Source organism: Dromaius novaehollandiae, chromosome 1, assembly GCF_036370855.1.
Source record: "Dromaius novaehollandiae isolate bDroNov1 chromosome 1, bDroNov1.hap1, whole genome shotgun sequence".
Lineage (NCBI taxonomy): Eukaryota > Metazoa > Chordata > Aves > Casuariiformes > Dromaiidae > Dromaius > Dromaius novaehollandiae.
In genome coordinates this window covers 129731137-129752681 of record NC_088098.1, presented here as the reverse complement: position 1 = coordinate 129752681, position 21545 = coordinate 129731137, and the positions used below count along the sequence as shown (strand labels likewise).

Here is a 21545-nt window from a genome sequence, read left to right as displayed (position 1 = left end):
AATCTTTTTCTTTTATTAGAAGTCAGTAGGTTATGTCTATTCATTCTTCCAGCTTTTTAGCCAACGTAGCATTACAGAAATGTGGCATTGTAATTGTGAACCTTTTACTTGGCCACCTTTTATTTATTTTAACAGTTTTTTTATTTATCTTACCAGTTAGTACAACCTGTCCATCTTATACATGTTTTAACTCCTGTTTTTGTCCATTTATGTGTTTCCACAAACAAAATGTCAGAAAAATTCACATTAAACCTTAAGTATATTCAGGGGAGAGGAGAGGGAGAAGCTAAAACAGACCAGGGAAGACAACAATTTATACAAAACAGTTCAAAAGTGGACACGCCTGGTAATGATGCATCTTAAGGTGCACTTACAATAATGAAAATACTAAGATGCATGCAAATTATATACTATCTGATTGTTCTGTATTTCAAAGTAGCTTTTTCTCATGGTAATTCATAAAACTAAGATGGTCTATTGTAGGAAATCATTCTTGAAATTAAAAGCATATTTTAGATATGTTAAGTACACTGCCAATGTTCAGCAGCTATTAATTTGGCTATCACTTACAAAGAGCTTTGAGTATGTCAGTGTTTTTTAAAAAATGACAATACTTGCTGGAGATACTGGCCAATTGTAAAAAGTTTAGCGGTCAGAAGACTTTCTAGAAAAGCTTTAAAGAATCTCATTCTGGTGTGATTTCTTGTGTCAGAACTCCAAAGTGAGACAGTTCTTGCATGGACAGGGGAGAAGTGGACAGGAAATAAATGAACTCTCTTCTTCATCTAAAACTTTTTTATTAAAGAGAATATAGCAAGATTGTTAGCAAGATAAAATTTCGTAAATACAACTAGGCAAATTTCATTAAGCTCTCTTGAACATGATTACTAGATGACTTCAAGAGGTCTCTTCCAACCTCAATTATTCTGTGATTCTGATATTTAGCAAAATGAGTACATTCTTAGAAACCCTCTCTGAAATGTCCATACGTTCATGATGCAATGATTAATATATGAAAAAGGCACCAAATATACGCCAAAATTAGAAATCTTTCAGTGGTACTTTCTGTTCCAAAAGACTTATTGTAAAGATATAAAAGACAAGGTGCAATATTTGTTTGTGAAATGTGTTTTTGAAATCTATCCAGCATCGTGCATGGTAATTTTCTAGCATAGTTAGGAAATCTAGCTAGCATACATTCATAAATTCATTTGCTTCTCCTTGCACTGCATTATTGTTCTCTGATGTATGTGGTTTGTTGTGGTTTGGTTTGATCTGAAGTATGTATTAAAGCTAATTCTCCTCCTTTCTCACCTTCCCCTTTAAAAAAAAGGAGAGGGAGGCAAAAAAGGAGAACATACATCAAGGGACAGACATGCATTTCACTCCCATTCACTGTGACTGCTTTTGCCTTCCACGTTGCTTCCTAGAGTGATCTATTCTCCAAGAAAATGACTGTGGCATGGCTCCAGGGTTCTTCCACACCACAGATATTTCCAATTTCTTGCTTATTGATTTCTGATAGCTTGAATCCACCATGTATTTGAAAGCTAGTTTTACTCCAAAACTGAAACATAAAAACTGAAACTGAAACAGACATAGCTGGCTTCATACCATTCTTATTATCTGTTTCTTTGTTTGTTTTTTCTGTTGGTCTCATAAATTAAATACATTAATTTCAAATACATCAGAGTGAGTCAGGTTGGACAATGTTTAAGTTGTGGCATGTTGATGAATATTTTTGAAGTACACATAAAGGATAAATATGTACATATGGAATTGCTTTTGGCTGCCACAAGCATTCAATATGTTCTCTTCTATGAAAATAAATATCAAAGGAATGATAAAGGAGAAAGCTTCAAAAGAGCTGCAAGAATTTGAAGATTGCCATTGTACATTAAACAGCTAACCTCAGTAGAAATGTGCAGTGGTGACATTCTTTCCTCCACTGTTACTTACGCAAGGTGAGTTTGGGAGTGATTTGCTTTCCTTTCTCATTTGACTCTTCCTCTCTGTCACACCGTATGCTTGAAAATGGTATGTATTCCTAGCACAGGATGTAGCCTCAAGTTTGATTTTTCTGGAGTGCTTTTTTACTTTCTTTTGAGCCTCTATTGTGATGGTCTCTACATTTGTAATCTGTGCCTCGTCCACTCAGTGATTAATTTGAGTTAGTGCACTATGAGGCTTAGTGACCAGTCTAGTGGAGGTACTGTTCTTTGCTATGCTGCCTGTTATTGCATGTTTCCCCAGTGGTCAGCTCTAAACAATGACACTTTTATAATGACACTTTGACTGTGTTTGTATCAGAAAAATAGAGAAGCTGAACGGAGTGGAAGGGTTTATAGTGTTTCTCAAACAGTTTTAAAAAGTAATAACAACTACCTTTGATTTTTAAGCTTGATTTGAAAAATCACTTTTAGCACTGATTTTCACTCTGTCTTCCCTGGGTTATGTATTATGAATCAATCATGCGAAGGACCTGTGAAACTTTTGAAGTTCAGTGGATCTCACTTATAATACTAAAGTACTTAAACTTATAATACTAAAAACTATGCCAAATTGAGTTTGATGGTAATATGGATATGAATATGAACTTCCCTCTGTGACACCAACAGATGTGCTAGGTAAGTTAAATGTATAAGGAAGGGAGTAATTTCTGGATCATCTTTGGGGAGAAGTTACAGGGAAGAAAACAATACATTTTGTGATCATATATAACCAGGATATAACAAAATCTGAATACTTGTTTTCTGCAGGTATTCTGACACTTTGTACATAATGCAGAATGCCTAGTTGTCCACAATAGAGACTCTGAATTACACTAGATTTCAGTTGGAATGTGGCACTCAGGGACTTTGAAAATCCATCTAGGTGTCTGTCTGCATACATTAGTAGTTAAAATACACACCTTTAAAATATTTGTCTATCATTCCTTAACCTCGTTTGTCAAAATACTTGAAAGTTATTGATATAATTACCGTGAAAACACATACAAAATGTTCATAAAATCATACTTACAATAGCATACCTATTTTTACTTAAAATATATTGTAAGAAAAAGGTGAGGAGGCTTGTCTTTTTCTTTTAGTTGGTTGCGTTGTTTCTTTCTGGGTTTATTTTACCTTGTTGGAATGTAATGCAGAAGGTGGTACAGTCAATTGTTTGTTTGACTCTGAAAGTCCTCTTCTCCGTACCCAGCGCAGTACCTTGCGGTCCTGTCCGGGGAGGGTTCGTGTCCTGCAACTAGTTCTATTTTACTGCCTAAGCCTTAATAGTAACGAAGAGGCCCATTTCATTGCTGGATATTTAAGATTATTAAACAGAGATGCCTCTCTAATGGGGCTGACTGCTCCTAGCCAGTGCACTACACAGCAAGGATGTGGTTACTACTGCTGGATAATAACTGTTATTTGCATCCTTTCTCTGCTTAAAAGGGCCACATAATGCAATAGCTATTTCCTACAGCTGCTTGTGGGCAGAAAATATACTCTTTCATATCAAAACTGAACACAGAAGCCGCAAGGTTAGACTATTTCCAGACAACAATCTTCATATCAGTATAAGAATGAGAGATTCTCTTGATAACATGACTTTTTCTATTCTCTCTGTAATTTTATTTGGCATCTGTAAAAGCTGCAATACTTCTGATTCAATCTTTTTCTTTCTCTCTTCCCCAGTAAAAACTACTTCAATTTTTGTCAGGTTGCGACAGCTCTGCATTTTTAGGTTATAAATAGGTTTGTTTTATTATGTCCTGGATGAAGTGGCAACTCTTTCTTTCATTTCTCCGACACGGCAGGTTATGTACTTTGAACATGCAGAGAAAGTCAGCCGTATACACCAGAAGTAAAGAATATCTGTAAGCAAAGTGAGTTACTCTTTTACTTTCTACACAGACTCTACATGGCTGGTTTCTTATCCATTGGGAAAGAGTCTAATTTGCTGGAAAATTAGGTTTTCTGCCGAAGAAAGCTTTTCAGGCAAGTCTCTTTCTTTCCAGGGATTTAGATTCCTGCTCCTAGATTCACAAAAGGATTATAGCACCTAGTGGCTTTTACAAAAGCATAGGAGTTAAACAAATGAGATCCATAGCAAGTCAAAGGTTTTTGAGAATTGGCATGACACTTAGGCTCCCACGTACCTATGCCACTTTTGAAAATAGGATTAAGGCTCCTAACTTACTAATGATATGTCATGGTGTTGGGTTGTACTGTTGCACTTAGTTAGCTTGTATACTAGAGGTGGCATTGCTTTATTGGCAGGGCACTCTTCCCACGCTCATTAGCATGGATTATTGGGCTTCTCAGATTGAGTATTTCAGCCCAGATAGAATCGTCTGCTAATGTGATCTTTCTAATTGAGCTATCTCAAGATACTTCTGCATGACACTGAATAATGCCTTATAGACAAACTCCAAGAAGTATTAGAAAATTCTAACATAGGTACCAGGGCACTTTATTTCTTGTTGAAAATTGAAGCCTGATTTTGTAATATATAAATAACTGGCACTGACTCAAACTGAAAAATAATATTGCTTCCCCTAAAACAATTTCAAAAACAAAACCTAAACCTAAATATTTTGTTTTAATTTGTTTTAACGTTTGCCATTTGTGAGGGGAGTTGTTCTTGCTTCCTTCCCCACTATTTCCATTCCTATACTAATTCAGTCAAAGAGACAGACAGACAGACTCCTCATATTGCATACAAAAGATGGCACTGGTGACTCTGAGTGACAGTTTCTTCAATGCCATATGACCAATAACATATGTGGTATCATTAGTATTAAGAGAAACTGCAGTTCCATCTGCTCTGAGATAAGTTTAGTGAGAAAGCCCAGTCCATGCAGAACGACAAGAAGTTTTTGCACCACAAAAACCAGGATGCAGAAAGTTAGGCAGACAAGGAGCAATATCAAGGAGACTTTAATCAAAATGTTGTATTCAAGTGGAACACTTCTATTTTAACCCAAGAAACCCCCAAACAATTTTTTCCCCAGATAGTTCTGTCAAGAAAAATAGAAATTTCTTGTGGAAATGGCAGGTTTTTTTGAAATAATATTTCCCATTGAAAATACTAATCAATAGAGAATTCCTGACTAACCCTTACTTTTCTGTGTGACCGCTCTGCACATTCCATTAGAAATTCCTCCTAATGTTCTGAAGAAATCATGGGTTCATAGAAAACTGAGGCAAAGATGACTTCCAATTCCACTTCTACTTCCTCTAGCCTAAGAGATATTCTTTCTAAATTTCCCATTTTCTTACAGAGCAAGCTGCCTAATAGCAATCAAGAGATTTGTAAATTTATGATGATGTAGATTCTGCAAAGAAGTAGGGTGGTATAGATTTTTTGCCAAAGAAAACATGCATATAAATTAATATACAGATGCTCTATACAGACTGATTTCCTTATTATATCCTATATAATATACAGATTGATTTCCTTATTTCATATAATGAACTTTGTTCAACCACTGTTCTCTGTTTCTGGAGAAAACTAAGAGGTGATTTCTTTAAACAAAATGGTAACTAAAGAGATAGTAGTGTGGCATTGCTTCCCAGTAACAGAATCTGAAAAAGAAACAATCCAGTGTAATCTTCACTGTTTGCCAGCAAGGTTGCTTTTTATCAACTTGTTTGTATTTAAAAGAGGCAGGGTTGGTTTATTTTTAAATTATTTCATGTATCAGAATTATTTCCAGTAGCATTTTCAGTTTTTGGAGCTTACTTTTCAGAGATTTTAATATATAAATGTGCATGGTTTATATATGTATTACAAGTAGTTTTTTTATGTATAGAGCATTAAATTATGGTTGTGTAACCACCAGCTCTGATAACGTTTCTGCAGATCAAATGGTTATGATATTTAACCTTTGTTGCCAAGTAGCAGTAGGATATGGGCTGTTATAACATTTGCCATACTGGGTTTGTACAGCAAGGTTTATTTAAGGCTTGACACTTCAAATTGGCATTAAATGACTGGTATTACTGGTCCCAGGCATGTTCTCCCCTCCCCTCCCCCCCCCCCCCCCCCCCTTACAGGGAATATAGTAACTCCTTTTAATGTGACCTTGTTTTCCTACAACCATCTTGTAAAACAGAAGCTGTGGAAACTATCACTTGGGGGTTTTGACTTCAGACAAGGTTTATATAAAGATTATGCATCCCCTGTGACTGTGTGTCTGCTGTTACAGTGTGGGGGTCCATACACACTGTGTAGAACCAGGCAGAACATCTGTTCGATTAAGTGTAGAGTTGCACAGGGTGATTTGCAAGGCATGGTCTGCCACCCTCCCCCAAGCACTTATCTAGCCCATATTTCACTGGCTTGTCTGTGAGGATGCTGTGGGAGACAGTGTCAAAAGCCTTGCTGAAGTCAAGGTAAACAGCACGTACTGCTATCCCGTCATCCACCAAGCCAGTCATCTCATCCCAGAAGGCTGTCAGGTTAATTAAGCACCATTTCCCCTTGTGAATCCATGCTGACTACTCCCAATCACCTTCTTCTCCTACATGTGTTTGAAATTGGTTTCCAGGATTATTTGCTCCATCACCTTCCCAGGGATTGAGGTAAGGCTGACTGGCCTGGAGTTCCCTGGATCCTCCTTCTTAGTCTTCTCAAAGATAAGGGTGACATTTGCTTTCTTCCAGTCCGAGCTCTCCCAGCTTAAAAAGCAAAAGAGCCCACGTGATTGGAGCAGTTCTAAAATAGCTGCTGGAGGGGACAGAAAAGTTGATCTGCACTCTATGCAAGGTATAAAAAGCACAAGAAAAGCCCCTCAAACCATTCACAAAAGTAGAAATCAAAGATTTTCTTGCTTAGTTTTTGTGCCACTAGAAATGGTCTTATGTCCAAATTTCTAGCAGAGCAAAGACAAATTCAGAAGACTAAATCACTGCTACTGACTTAGAAAACAAGTGGAAGAGGTGTGCAGATCCACAACAGAGGGAATGAACAGAGGTCATCTTTTAAATGAGATAATACTGAAGTAGAGCAACAGAATTAAAAGGTTGACTACAAATCCTGAAGGAGGAAACTCTATGCAGTATGTAAAAACTTTAATTGCAGAGCCTTTAAATGTCAGCTCTCAGAAAGGGTGGGAGTGGTCATGGTGCATAGGGCTCTACTCCCTTTACAGTGCCTCCTTACAGTCTCAGAAATCTGAATCTGAAATGTCAGCATTATCGACAGAAAGATTTAATTATGAAAAAAATAAGCATCTAGAATTTGTGTGCAAAGGTCATGAGCTACAATATTTCTGAAATCCATCTGCCCTAACTCTTAAAAAAAAAAAAAAAGGAGAGAGTAATAGAAGGAAGGCAGGTTCACTTATATCGCTGTTCAGTTCCTAAAATTGGTGTTCTACAGTAAATGGCTTTAAATGAGGGAAAGTACACTCTAGTCACTTTGGTTTGGAATTTAAGTCTGAGACAAGATATACAAGAAGATAGGCCAAAAGTGGAAGCCAATGATAAATATCTGGGGAAAATGTTAATTATTGTGGAAAAAATGAAGAAACAATATAATAATGGATGCTAAAATTGAACTGGCAAGGGCAAAAATGAGGCGGAATAAGAAAATGTATGCATCATGGATTAATCAGATAATATAATGATTATTAAACTGAGGTTTTTTGGAGTCATACAGTAAGAATAGAGTAATTGTTAAGGCTGTAAAGAAAATGTGTTTGGTCTAGACAGAGCATAGTTCTATGATACTTTTTTCTACATTTTAACATACAGACAAAACAGAGTAAGGGAAATGATGTGAGAAGAGGATCAGTGACTATGTGCAGAGAAATTATAATAGTGTGTGCTGCAGGATGCTTGCTTGATGTGAGATGTGTGAATCTAGTTTTTCTTACTTGTTCATCTAAACCTCATTATTTATATAAATCTCTGTTTTGCTTCATGAATAAATAATCTAATCAGGTACCCCAGTTGTTAAGAATACTGCCTATGTTTCTATTTGTTTCACAAACCTTATACGTGATTTATACAACACACCACTGAAGGCTCTTCTCAGCGAAAACATAATGTAACACATAGATACAGATGCATAAAAATACCCTCATGGGTTCTAACTTGTTTGGACAAATACGTATGCCCAGAAATGGTTACAGTAAGGGTCACAGTCCGCATAGATCCCTCTAAAAATCATTCATATAGGCTGGCAGACTTACAAAGTGCTAGAAAACATATCCCCCAAACCTTTCATTTGTGTTGGAATAGAAACAGTAATAGAAACAATAGCACATGCAGTTTGACTGAGGTGAACAAGATTTATTTAATATTGTAGTTCTCACAAACTGGTGATGATGAAGATAGGCAGTATGCCCAGAGAGAAGCAAGGTATTTTATAGAAAACACTATATGGATAAGCCTGTAGAAAAAAATGGAAAGCAAACCAAGAGTACAGTATTTGAATGCCAGAAGATACCAATTGTAGGGGTCTACTCTGTCCCTACCTTATTGCTGCTTGATGTTATCACTAAAAGGGCAGAGGGAATAGTCAGAGGCTGCACAAATGTGAGATCCCATTGACATAGTTTATAAGGATGCCCTGTAACATAAGCTGTGCATCAGTGTGAAGGTCTTTCTCAAGCAAATAAAAATGATTATCCAAAAGCAGCCGTTTATGGCACTCTGGCTGGAAAAGCAATGGCTATTTTGGCTTCAGAGGCCAGAACAAAACAGACAAAATTCTTGCTGAGAAGAACCGTAGCAAGCTTGACCTTTCAGCTTAGACATCAGAGAACATGGACATGCTAGTGGAAATGTGACCTCACCTGCTGCTCACAAAAGCACTTATTTTAATTAAACACACAGCTATATATCACAAACTAGTTTATGGAAAAGCAGCAACTGTCATTTTAACCTTTTCTCCATTTTTGCAGGAGATCTGGTATCACTTAGGTGTAAACAGAAGGGCAAATTGAACAGAGCAAGCAGAGGGAGGCCAGGCTTTTGCATGAGATCATTTTCATATACCTGCATGGAAAATCTCAGCTCCATCATCTTGCTTTAGGGATTAGTGTTGTAGAGAAACCATGCTATAGTGTATATCAGCTTTATGGAAGTGAGAAAAGAATTTCTTTTGGATATTCACTTTTGACCCTTTTTTGTTTGTTTGTTTTGGATCTCTCTTTTTCTTTTTTGGATCCTGCCTCTATTTTAGGATAAAAGCCTGCCTGCCTGCCTTCCTGCCTGCCTTCCTTCTTTCCTTCCTTCTTTCCTTATTTCCTTCCTTCCCACTTTGTAAGATCAAAATATAAATTCCAAATCTGTAACATGAAGAGGTATTAGGCCGATATTTCACTCAGCTGTTTAAACTACGTATACTTTTAGGCTGTTTTGTATTTCAAGAGTACATTAGCATCTGTGACGACAGCGTTTTCATTATTTGAACCTTTTGCTTGGAGACCACTGGGAAATGACTTGTGTGTTCAAGAAAACTTGCAGAAAGAAGAGCAATACATGCAGCTTCTCTGAAGTCATAGGGGTAGCACAAATGTCACATCAGATTCATTTAGAGATGAGGACATAATGAAACATCTGGCTGTATGCATTTGCTCTTCTCCAGTATTCATCCCGTCGTTAACCACTGAGGCTTAAAACATTATAAAAAAAATCTTGGAAATATTCTTTCTATCTTCTCCTAAGATTCACTTTTGCAATGTCTTTTCCTGTCCTGGTATGCATCATTGAAATTTTGCATAATAATGACATCTTTATTAGCTCACATTTTATCTGCATCTGCTATTTCTCACAGGAAGTGCTAATATTCTGTTTACAGCATTACAATAGTTATTTTAGGAAGACTTTTCCATATAAAAAAGTTGAGGATTGTAACTTCAGTTTTGGAAAAAAAATTGGTAGAAGAGATTAAGTATGAGAAATAAAGAGTGTTATTATTTGTATGCCCATATCACTAAGGTTGTTTTTTTTTAAATATGTGGTAAGGAGAAGACAATGAGAAAGACATAAACTCAGAGTAGAGGCAGAACTTTTGTCTCTGAATGCAAGATTTATGGGAACATTCCTGGGGGTAAAAGCAGATCTTCAATCAGTCACAGAGATAGATAACTAAGTCACGTTAGGCAGCTCATTTACGATCATCTGCCTAGGGCTTCATGCACATATCTTTAGTATTCTTATATGTGTCTGCCCTCAGTTTGAACTGTTTGATTCAAGATATAACCAAGTTTGAGACTAACACTCTTGTAGGGCTGCTGTGCCTTTCATGGTATATGTGATTGTAAATGATGCCCTTGTGAATGAAAACTAATCTGACTGTAATTGAGAAATGAGATTTAAGCTTATTAGAAGTCTCAAGCAGGTAAAAAGAATTTTCTTTTTATGAAAGACCTTGTCATATATGTATTTTAAAAAAGACAAGAATTTCTCATGTGATATATCTGAGCTGGCAAGGCTATAGGCTTACCATATCTCAGGAAAAATAAGAAGCCTTATATTGCATTATTTACGTTTATCCTTCACATACTTAGAAATGATCTGAGGAGTCTCAAATCTCAACAGTAACATTCACCTGGACAGTAACTGTATATTAATGTTTGAAGACTGAAGGCTTAGACTGCACACAATTAGTATTATTGCAACCTGCTATAGACTACTGCTACTATATTATTTCTTTTACAGATATCACTATGGGGAAAAAAAAACCAAAAAACAAAACCAAAAAACCCTGTAAACCAGTATTTTCCAAGGTACTGAAGTTATCCTCTGAAATGTTATCGGTTTTTCTCCTATTCTATAATTACCTGTGGTTGCTAAATATTGCCATCTATGGTACCTTTTCATAAATGCTGGCTCTTCATTGAGGGGAACACATGTATCATTGACAGTGCTTCATCTTAAGAGCACTTTCACAAAGTGGACATTTTAGCATGGTAATCTAAAAACCAAATGTATTATTTTAATCTCCTTTAAAATCTTCTCTGCTGCTCTTGCTGTGAGGTTATGCTTGACAACGCTTGGCTAAATTGGTTCACAGTCAATGCTGTGGTTAGAAGGCAGGCATACCTTGCCCATTTCATGGCCATGCACTGGCCGTTTCTTTGGGCAGCAGGAGCAGGCGTATTCTCAGTTGCAGGCACTTTGTCAAAGAGTGTTTGGAGTTTTAGCTGTGTAAAAATCAGCCCGAATATCCCCTTTCGGCTGGTGGTACCTTGTCCCTGAGGCGACTTGTCCATGCCAACAATAGCAGAATGAAGAGAGGACAGAAAGAAACCCAGACTCAGAAAATCAGCAGGAAAGTAAACAATAAAGAGGAATTCTCTTCATTTCTAAAGGCAAGAAAAGATGTGGGGGATCTTTTGGAATGGAGGGGTGAATTCAAAGATGCAGTGTGGACTTCAAGAAAAGAACTAAGTCTTTCTGGTATCCTTTGAATTCAAAGAGTAGGAATGTTTTGCCTTGGCATAGTACTGAGTTATTTTCTCCTATTTAACCCTATACTGCAGTTGTAATATGTTATAGGGACAGGACAGTCATTTTTTTCTAAAAACAGACTGAGTTCATGAACATAGGAAGGTTGAATCTCATTGTATTACCTCACATCTCAGGAAGATCAGAAGGATTTTCATCCTCAAAAGATAAGTTTTACTTCAATAACAAAGCAGAACAAGAAAACTTTTAAAATACAGAAAACTCAAAATGACTAGGTAAGGCAGCTGTTGTTAACAGTAAACTTCTCTTTGACTTTTTTTTTTGTAGCCATGCAGGAATCACTGCAAACACTGTAGGGAGGGCTGCGCAAATGCATTCGAAGTATAGCTCAAAGATTTGCTTTATTTTACCACTTTCAGTGTCAGCCATCATTCAGTGCAGACAAAACTTAAATTTTCATAGCTTTTGCAATGTTTAGTACTCAGCTGAGAGCTTCAGCATTTGAAATCAAATCATTTATATGGAGATTTCCTCAGCGATTTTTAAAAAGACTATATGTAGTCATTACAATTTCAAACAAAGCGTCTGAGTACACTCATCACTTTGTAAAACAGAATTAAATATAGATCTTTGGAATCATTATTTTTTTCTATTAAAAAGCCTATTTTTTGAGGCAATTTCATTTTTTGAGGACCAGATTCACAGTATTTTGATGCACTGTTTGGTGTAATATTTTCTTCATTAGCTATATTAATTTCTAACAGGTGGCTGGTCTCTTCAAATAGCATCATTTATTTTTTCTCTTTTGAGCTGCTTTGGAACAGAGGCAGTTCTCATAGAGCAAATGTATGTATCATGTGACTTTAAGCATCTGAAGTTAAAGCTGCAGCTTAGAAAGAGGAGTATGGAAGTAGGTGGCTGATGTAAAAATATTATCTTCTGGCTAGTTTCCACTTGGGTGACTGATTGTGGTGGCTCTCAGTTTTATCACCGCAAGACAAATTGTTCAATATGTTTTAAAAATGCATTCAATCTGATAGATGTGAAAAGTGAATATAGGTGCTTTCTCTGCAGGCAGGATGTCAGCGCCTGCAGTTGGATGATACCTCTGAAGTTAAATACTAATTTTAAAACAGCTTCAGAATCAGTTACTTCAGTGATTTTTTTTTTCTTCTTTACTAATTTAGGGGTTTTTTTAATGAAAAGCAAGTAAGATACAGATTTGTTTGCAGAGTTGATAGGCAAGACTCTTGTTTTGTTATGATACAGGAGTAAACCCATTGATTAGATACTAGGAAAAGCTCAGCAGAGATGGTTCAGAAACCAATCATAGGATGGGCGGTAAACTTGATTTTTGAGACTCAACAGCTTTTCTTTGCAAGAAGCTGACTTGCCAAAACCTAATTTTTTGAGGGCAGCATGCCAGTTCTGGTTAACTTTGGCTGGAATAAGATTCTTAAGTCTTAATTGAAAAAGAAAGAGAGAGAGAGAGCAAGAGAGACAAAGGAAGAGAAAGAGAAAAAGAAAAAGAACGTGCACCCACCCATCAGTACACAGTATCCAGGAGTTAAGTTTCTTGCCAGAAGCTTGAGAACTCCATTGCTAAGAACAGGAATTTGAACACCATCTGTTCCTCCTGCACGACAACCATGTCAATAATTACCTGGTGGGCAGAGGACCCTCTCTTTATTTTTTAAAAACTTTCAACAGAATTCTAAGTCTTTCCAAACATTGCAGAACAGGAAGAGCTTTGGAATCATAGATGTTTTTGTAGGACATGAAAATTATTACCTTCTCACATCTGTTCATAAGAAAGAATATAAAGTATTTAACCTGTTAAGAGACCAACTCTAGTTCTGAGTTCTGTCATTTTTAGTCAGTTCTTGCTATTTAGTAAAAGAGTGGGAAGAAAGGACTGAATTCTAGTTTTGCAGTTCAGATTACTAAATACCAGAGCCTCAATATATGTATCTGGAAATTGTTAAAATTTTTATTAGTCTGTTGCATGAGGGCTTGACCAAGTTAAGAGTCTGTGTTCCATAGTGAGAAGGATAGGAAGCAGTTCACAGGAGACACATAGGTCTACTTCAGAGCTTCTAAAGTAAACTAGGACTGCAGAAAGTCTCGAAAGCTTCTGAACTAGGATTGCTGTCCATGAATGTTATTGTCTCTAGAGAGGGTAAACTTGAAAGGGAGAGAGGCAGCTGGAGAACAACTCTGCTCTGCCTCAGTCCATGTAGATCAGTTCCCAGGAAAGCATACATACATTTGCAGGCTAATAAATAAACTAACAGGTACTTAATGTGTTGTTGACTGAGCAGTTCATCTTTAAATGTTTGTTATAGGTACATAGATAGATATTTTAATTAAACAAAGATGTTGAAATGATTTTTCTTGCCTTACTTGTCTTACTCCCAATCACAGTATTTTCCTACGGCCTAAAATTCTGGAATGCAGAATACCTAGGGATGCTTTCATTTTTCCAGCAGTGTGAAGGAGTTGCATCTAGGAGATGTGATTGCCTGTATTATAAAGATGCCTACAGTGGTATTAGGTTGGTAGACATCTATAAGGAATGCAACATTGAAATGGTGATATTTGCCCCAAGATAGAGAGACCTTAGAGTTGTATTGTCTTATGATTACCCTTTAAAATATTAATTCATTGGAATGCTTCCTTATCACAAACATTTGCAAATATCACCTTAAAGTAAGTATACAGTACAGTTAACCCTAACCTCTGGTGTATCTTTGTTTTAATGTTGTTTATAGCTTTTTTTATACCCTGTCCCCTAGATCATGGGATGGAGTACACTCTCAGCAAAATGAGGGGAATGTGTGACATGCTGGAGGGCAGGGTGGCTACTTGCGGTACCTTGACAGGCTGGAGAAGTGGACTGATGGTCATGGGGTCCAACGCTAAGTTCTGCACCAGGGCTGGAATAACTGTGTGCAGTAGTACAGGCTGGGGCTGACTGGGTAGGAAAAGCTTTGCAGAAAGGGGCCTGGTGAACGGTAAGTTGAGCATGAGTCAGCAAGGGCCAGCTGCACAACCGGACTATCTTAGAACACAGCTAGCAGGTCCAGGAGGGTGAGCTTTCACCTCTGTTTGGCACCTGTGAGAAGGCGATTTGGCATCTGAAGTAGTGTGTCTAATTTTAGGCTCCTCAGTGAACAAGAAAGACACTGATAAAGTGGATAGATTCCAGCACAGGGCCACCAAGGTGGTCAGGGGACTGGAGAACTTGATGTACAAGAAGAGGCTGAGAGACCTGGGCTAGCTGTGCCTGGGGAAGGGAGGGCTCAGGGAGACCTTATTGCTGTCTACAGCTACCTGATGGGAGGTTTGTAGAGAAGCTGGATCCAGACTCTTCTCAGAGATGCCCTGTGGAAAGCTGAGAGGCAGCAGAGATAAGCTGAAACATCAAAAATTTTGATTAGATATCAGGAAAAGGTCTTGCACCATGAGGGTGGTGAAACACTGGAAGAAGTTTCCCAGAGAACTTGTGAAATCTCCATCCATGGAGGTGTCAGAAACTTGAATGGGCAAGTCCTGAGAAACCTGCTCTAACCATACCTGCTTTGAGCGGGAGTTTGGACCAAATGGCCTCCAGAGGTGCCTTCCAGCTTACGTGATCCTCTGATGTTAATAATGTCAGTTACAGGTCTAATTTATTACTTTCAGTCACATTGTCTCTGCTAAATTCTCTGTTAAGAGTTGAACATCACAGGTTACAGGAAAATTATATCCAGCAAAAATTACATAATAACTTCATATTGCTGTTTATGTATGATTTACCTATGTAGTACTAGTATGAACATCTTATTGCCTATTCATTTAAAAGTAGGAAGTCTCTTAGGGACCTGAGGTATAGGACCACAAAAGTAATGTAGATTTTTGCCTAAAGAAAAAAATATATATATTGTTTTTTAATCTGTTCATTTACTGTGTTCAGATTAACTCTACTAGTTACTATATCTTTACTTACAATGAAAGAACTTTGTTTGCTTTGAAGAGTCTTAAAACAGATTTAGAACAACAGTGACTCAAAAAACATTATCTGATGAATGGTAATTGAGTTGAGAATGACAGAACTGCAAAACTAAATTTAAATTCATAGTGGATGATGGCAATGTGCTGATAAATTATGAGCCTTTACAGAGAAGTTAAGAAATGGGAATGACTAATTTTGCAGTTTAATAAAAAAACATATCCCAGCAACTTAAATCCTTTTTCCTCCCACCCACTTTAGCCCCCACCCCCAAAAGAGAGAGAGAGACAGAGAGAGAGAGCTAAAAAGCTTTCAAATCAGTGTAAAGAAAAGTAATACAAAATCCAGTGATGTTGCCTAAAAGTTTTTCACAGCTGTGGGCTCTCTCTGCAGTCTATGGTGCAGAGTGCTTTCCTGTGGAAAGCAGAATCTGTTGCTGGAAGAATGAACTGAAAGAGGGGCTGTGGAATAACTCCACTTCTTCGCCATCTCTGAAGAGAGATTTTAATTCAGCCCTAGCACTGATGGGTCAACATCCCAGACCCCACTTGGGTGGATTTATGCTTGCATCAGATAAATGAAAACCTCTGTAAAGCTGAAACATGGGAGTTAATAATGGATCCCTTCTGTACTTGCTGCAGTGTTAAAATTAATACTGTAGATTTCAAAGGGCATTGATATTTCAGTCCAAGAGCAGAGAATATAAACTGAAGAGAAAGCAGCTAAATCTCTCCTGCAATTCAGCTGACAAGAAATGAGTACCTTTAGTAGATTAATCCCATACACATGTGGATGTGTGTGTGACAGTAAGGAAGGGAACAGTGATTTTGACAAGTTGGATGGAGCAAATATTATAGAGTTATATAAAAATGTCAAATATACTTTAAATGTCTGACAGCCCATAATCAGCATTAAAGACTTAAATATGAATTAATGTTGAAAAGCAAAACATCCAAGTGTTCTAGAAGACTACAAAGGTTGGAGCTTTCCCATGAGCACTTACTAATCATTTTGAAGAAAAAAAATGAATGTTCTTTTCATACCTCATGCACTTATCTGTCAGAGATCAATAAAGAACAGACTTACAAACAGCAACAAAAGTAGTAATAATCAATGTCACTTTTATGAATTAACTATTCAGATGATGAAGCTAGTAGAATGACTACACTATATAGCTGCGTGGTTTGAATGTGCTTCAATAGGTTCCTATCAGCACCTCGACGAAGTTCTTCGACCATTACAAGTGCCGTTCTTATTCCATAGTGTGCATAATTCTACTAAAATTATTTTTAGGGTAGATTAAAAGAACAAGAGAAATCATCTTATTAGGAGTCTTGACACTGTTTCACTACATCTATCCCTTGGATTTTGAAGACTAACCCTTCTTCTGTTACCCTAGCTTCAAAAATTTCAGTGATGCGAAAATCTTTTTAAATAAGACTTCATCGAATGTTCAGAATAATTTTATAGTAACTTAGTTTATTTAAATTATTTCTCTGTTAATGAATGTATTTCATAAAAAGATAATCTGAATTATTTAGTTCATGTTATAACAAATGTTACAATGCTGGCTAACATTTATGAAAACACACAATTGTAAGACATTATTAGAGGTTTTTTGTGAGGATTTAAAGAAATAACTTTCAACACAAATGCCTCCAATATCTCAGTGTATGAAATATTCTAATTTTTGGAGCCATATTTACTCTCTAATTAAAAAAAATATACAGCTACTGAAGGCGTGAACATTATTTAAACGAAAGAAAAATCAAAGACTTTCTGAGCCAATATATGTAAAATCAAGTAATACTCTACACAATAGTAATCAGAAAACTATATGTTTGAATTTCTTTCTTTTCTAGCGCCACTAACAGATAAACCACCAAAGCTTTTACACCCTTTGGAGAGTAAGCTAACAGTTCAGGAGACCCAGTTAGGTAAGTAGCAAACACATAATTTCTACTCAAATTATATGAATATATTTTGTGTGCTAATGTGGGATGCTAATATGATGATATGGCAACATTAATATTTTCATTGAAAAGACTTTAAAACACATCTTGTTTCCATGTAGAACTGTATAATATGCCATCCAGAAGAGTGTTGCTCATGATTAATTTGTAGTAATTAATACTAAATGCTAAGCTCTTGAATATTACTGATAGTTATTCAAGTTTGCTGAAGTTTTATAGTTATATGTGTACCTGAGCTTTTTTTATTAAAAAAAAAAACTTTTCTGTACTTAAAATTCACTGTTTATTAAAGATTTACTGTGATTTTACAGTTTAAATTTTGCCTGAAAGGCTTCTTTGCTTTGGTGATTATCTATAGAATTGCAAAAATATTCCGTAATTATAAAAGTTGTGCTGGTCTAAAACCTCCTGAGAGACAGTGAGAAGATGCATAATAGTATGTGAAAATTTTGAATGTACAGTTATCTGAGAAGTGTAGATTTTGTGACAATGAATGGAGAGAAATTCGGTCTTGAAGAAACTTTTTCACTTTTTTCAGCCTAGTGGATTGTGGGTATGTCTTGTCACTTTGGTCTCCTACTACTGTACAGGGAGTTAAGGCTCCAAAGCTAAGTGAATGACTTACTACAGCTTGCAGGCTGTAACAATCCATCTCCTTTGTGGCTTGACACAGAGGGTAACTTGTAAGAAACAATCCTGTGTAGGTTACACTGGAACTATGCTTTGGTGTCCATACAGTAACCGATTGATAGATCTTCTAGCATTTAGCTACGGAAACAAACGGAAACAAATTTGGTGGTTCACTCTAAATCTCAACCAAGCCTGTGCAATATAGAAAAAAAAAAAAAAAAAAAAAAAAAGCAAAACCCAGGAGATTCTGCTGCGCAACACCAGGAAAAGCAGAAGTCTTGCAAATGAGGTATGAGTCATTGGCAGAGCATTTCGTGGTTCTTGCCAACCTATATCGAATAATAACCATCATGTTATTCATTTTTGTTTTGATATCATAAAATATTACATAAAATAATTACAGATATTCTGATAATGTTCTGAGGTGTTGATACACATATTTTCTGAAACAGTTACATAGAAAAGAGTAGATGTAGATATATTTCCTTATAGGACTAGTTTCTTTTGTTTTGAAGGTGTTGTTTCAATGTGACAACTCAAAAAACTTTTTTTATATGACATTTCTAGATGATTTTTATTTTCATTCACATATAAACCTAAGGAACATAAAGAGAAATGACTCTGCACATTTTTTTACTAATGTTGCTTACTGAAACATTTTATGGAAAAAAATGCAGAGCTTTTTTCAGCCATTGTCTTGCCTAAGTGTACTGTATTGATGGGACTAATTCAAAAAGAGTGTAATTCTTAGCAGCTATCTAGAGGGTTTTTCTGTATGATTTTTAGGATTAATCGTATCTTTGACTTCTCGTAGTTCTAAGAAATAGAATGAATAATTTCAGAAGTGCATGGTTATGGAAAAGACACTTCTTAAGAAGGCTAAATAGCTACTGATCAATATGAAAGTATTCACTTGAAAATGTCAGCTTCTGATACATATTGGAAGGACTGACCATGAAAGAATGTGAAGCTATAATAATTTACTTTCTCTCAGGAAGCTACAATAATATATTAATTTATTGCTTAAAAGTCTGTGAAAAAGCCTGTGAGAGCTAGAGCAAGTGTAAAAAATTGATAGCTTCCTAACATGAAAATTGTTTTGGACCTCTCTGTTTAGATTTAAGGTTTTGATCCTGCTAGATACTGTTTGAAAGACTTGTATTTTGCTTTCATTCTGGAATGGTATCATTGCCTTCAATGGGCCAGTTCATATCCTAAAAAAACACAGAATATTCTGACATTGGAATAAAGTTCAGATTCACTTAGCCAAACCTTAGTTCGTTATATAAGCTAGCAGCCGCCTACCACCTGAGGCTTGGGGTGATCAGATGTTCCAGACTGGCCTAGACACTATTGGAAAATAGATGTTTGTCCTCTGGAATGTGTTTGGTTTGGTGTGTTTGTCCTTTATTTGAGAAACAAATAAGGCTGGAGGAGTGAGTGGCACACAAAAGGGAAAGCAAGGAGCAAGGAGCTTGAGGTAGTCTGGTTTTTAACTCAGCAGGTCAGCAGTCCATGAGGCATAGAGCTAGTACTTCCCCTGACTCTCCTGTGCTTCTGACCTGCCTGCAGTCCTTCACCTTGAATTGGACATGAAGGCAGGGTGTGAGTGTTTGGGCATGCACTGGGGGTGTATGCATAATGTACAGGAAGGCGTGTGCTTGTGCAGCTGGGCATGGTGTGCTGGGACGTTCATAGCGATGATTTACTCCAAAATGGTCCTGAGCTGGCAGGCTGTTTCAGAACACTGGTGGGCACTCTTTAGAGCAAGAGCTCAGTAACCCCAGTGTATTTGCTGCTGAAGGAGCCTCTGGAGTTCAGTTCTTAAACTAAGGTACCTCCAAAAAGTATCTAAATCAAGGTGGGGTGACTCCAGGCCTGTCTGATTACTGCCAGTGATTCAGAAAGAGATTGAGACAGCTGACATTTATGGTTGAGACATTTTGGTCTCTTCTATACAGCAGCATTTAAAATTAATGGCATGGAACCATAGTTCTGCTGTATTACTGCTTTGCATGGTTTCTGTAAAACACCAGCAGACCACAAAGTGACTGCACGTATGGGGAGGAGTTTCTCCAATGGTGACTAATGGTATGTTATGGTATGCGCTAACAACTGCGGTTTGACTTTCTAAGATACAAGAAAACAAACCAGAGCTGGAGGATCCGCACTCCTTGATCCTATGAACCTAAGGACTCCCATGGAGCTAAAGCTAATGCATCTTGGTTGTGAGAAAGTTGTCCCACTCTTCACTCGATATTTGGAGGAATGTTAAATATGGCTAAAGTGCAGCTAGCAGCCTCAAAGAATCATGGGAATTTTTGAGATCTCGTTAAAAATTTCTTTTTATCACATTAAATATTAACTAGAAAGTTCCTGAGTAGAAGTGCAGTAGAGAAACTGAAGAAGGAATTCATTTCTGGAAGAATTCTCTTAAGCATGAGCTACTACAGCCAAAGCATGAGGCAGATGAATCCTACCTGTAGAAGGAAAGCTCAGTGCCCAACATATTCTCATCTGCATTTAATCTTTTTCGTTTGTAACTTCACTTCCAATTTTGTAATTGCTATCTTAATTCTGTTGCAAGAGTAAAAATACTGGGGTTTTTTAAAAGTTTTTCTCCTGCTAAGAGTTCTTAAGTAGCTCTGGCAAGTTCAGTATAAGCTGCTTCTCTGAAAACAGTGGCTCCAATTAAAATACATCAAACATACTCTTCAAAAGTATGCAACTTGCAACAGGCTTGGAACTATCAGAGGATGAGGGGTGTTTCTCACTCAGCGCTGAGCCACGCTGTGGGCTTGCAGCAACATGTTAGGACAGGGAGAAAAATCTCCACAACTAGGGGATAACTATTGACTGGCAAGGCACAGGTAATGGAGAATAACATAAAATATAAGGAACTGCCTCTCGTGATATTCTTCCTTCTGTCCCCAGCACACTACCAAAATCAAATCAGTGAATCTCTGCTACGGTAGAAATCCCTTCTGAAAAATAATTAAAGTAAGAACATTTGAGTTCAGGCCTCAGAAATGAATTCAGTTCAGGCATCATTCAGAAGTGAATTAACTGACATTGTTTCTTATATATGAAAAATCCTAAATTTCAGATAATTGATTTTTTCTTTTTAATGCCAGGGTCATGTAGATGTTTTATAGATATATGTATATGTATAAATTCTGTTCTGGTTTTCTGTATTGGCAGATTTTAAGTCTTTTCAATTTCATCTATCAGGCAACAACAGATTTCCCACTGGCACTGTAAAATATACTTGCTTCCTGAAGGAAAGAGGAAGCATACTTTCAGTGTGATTCTAGAAAATTTAGTTTTATTATCCAGTTGGTTTATCTTTATGTTCCAAAAGAAGACAAGTGCATCTCCACACCAGACAGTACTGTGTTTGAATAAAACACCACTAAATAATGATTTTAAACATCTCACAAGTTAGTTAGCCTATGTCCTCCCCATTTTTCAATACAGTATTTTCCATTTCCTGATTCTGCACAAGGCTGTAATTTGAAATGCCAAAATTCTCCTAGAAAA

The 21545-nt window shown here is 36.8% G+C and overlaps 1 protein-coding gene across 1 annotated transcript in view; it reads left to right on the top strand.

Annotated features, from left to right (window-relative positions):
- IL1RAPL1 (interleukin 1 receptor accessory protein like 1) overlaps nt 1-21545 on the top strand; it is a 766492-nt gene that overhangs the window by 565978 nt on the left and 178969 nt on the right. Inside the window, exon 6 of the mRNA XM_026101661.2 lies at nt 17265-17339. Within this exon, the coding sequence (XP_025957446.1) occupies nt 17265-17339 (75 nt within the window). The remainder of the gene's footprint in view (nt 1-17264; nt 17340-21545) is intronic.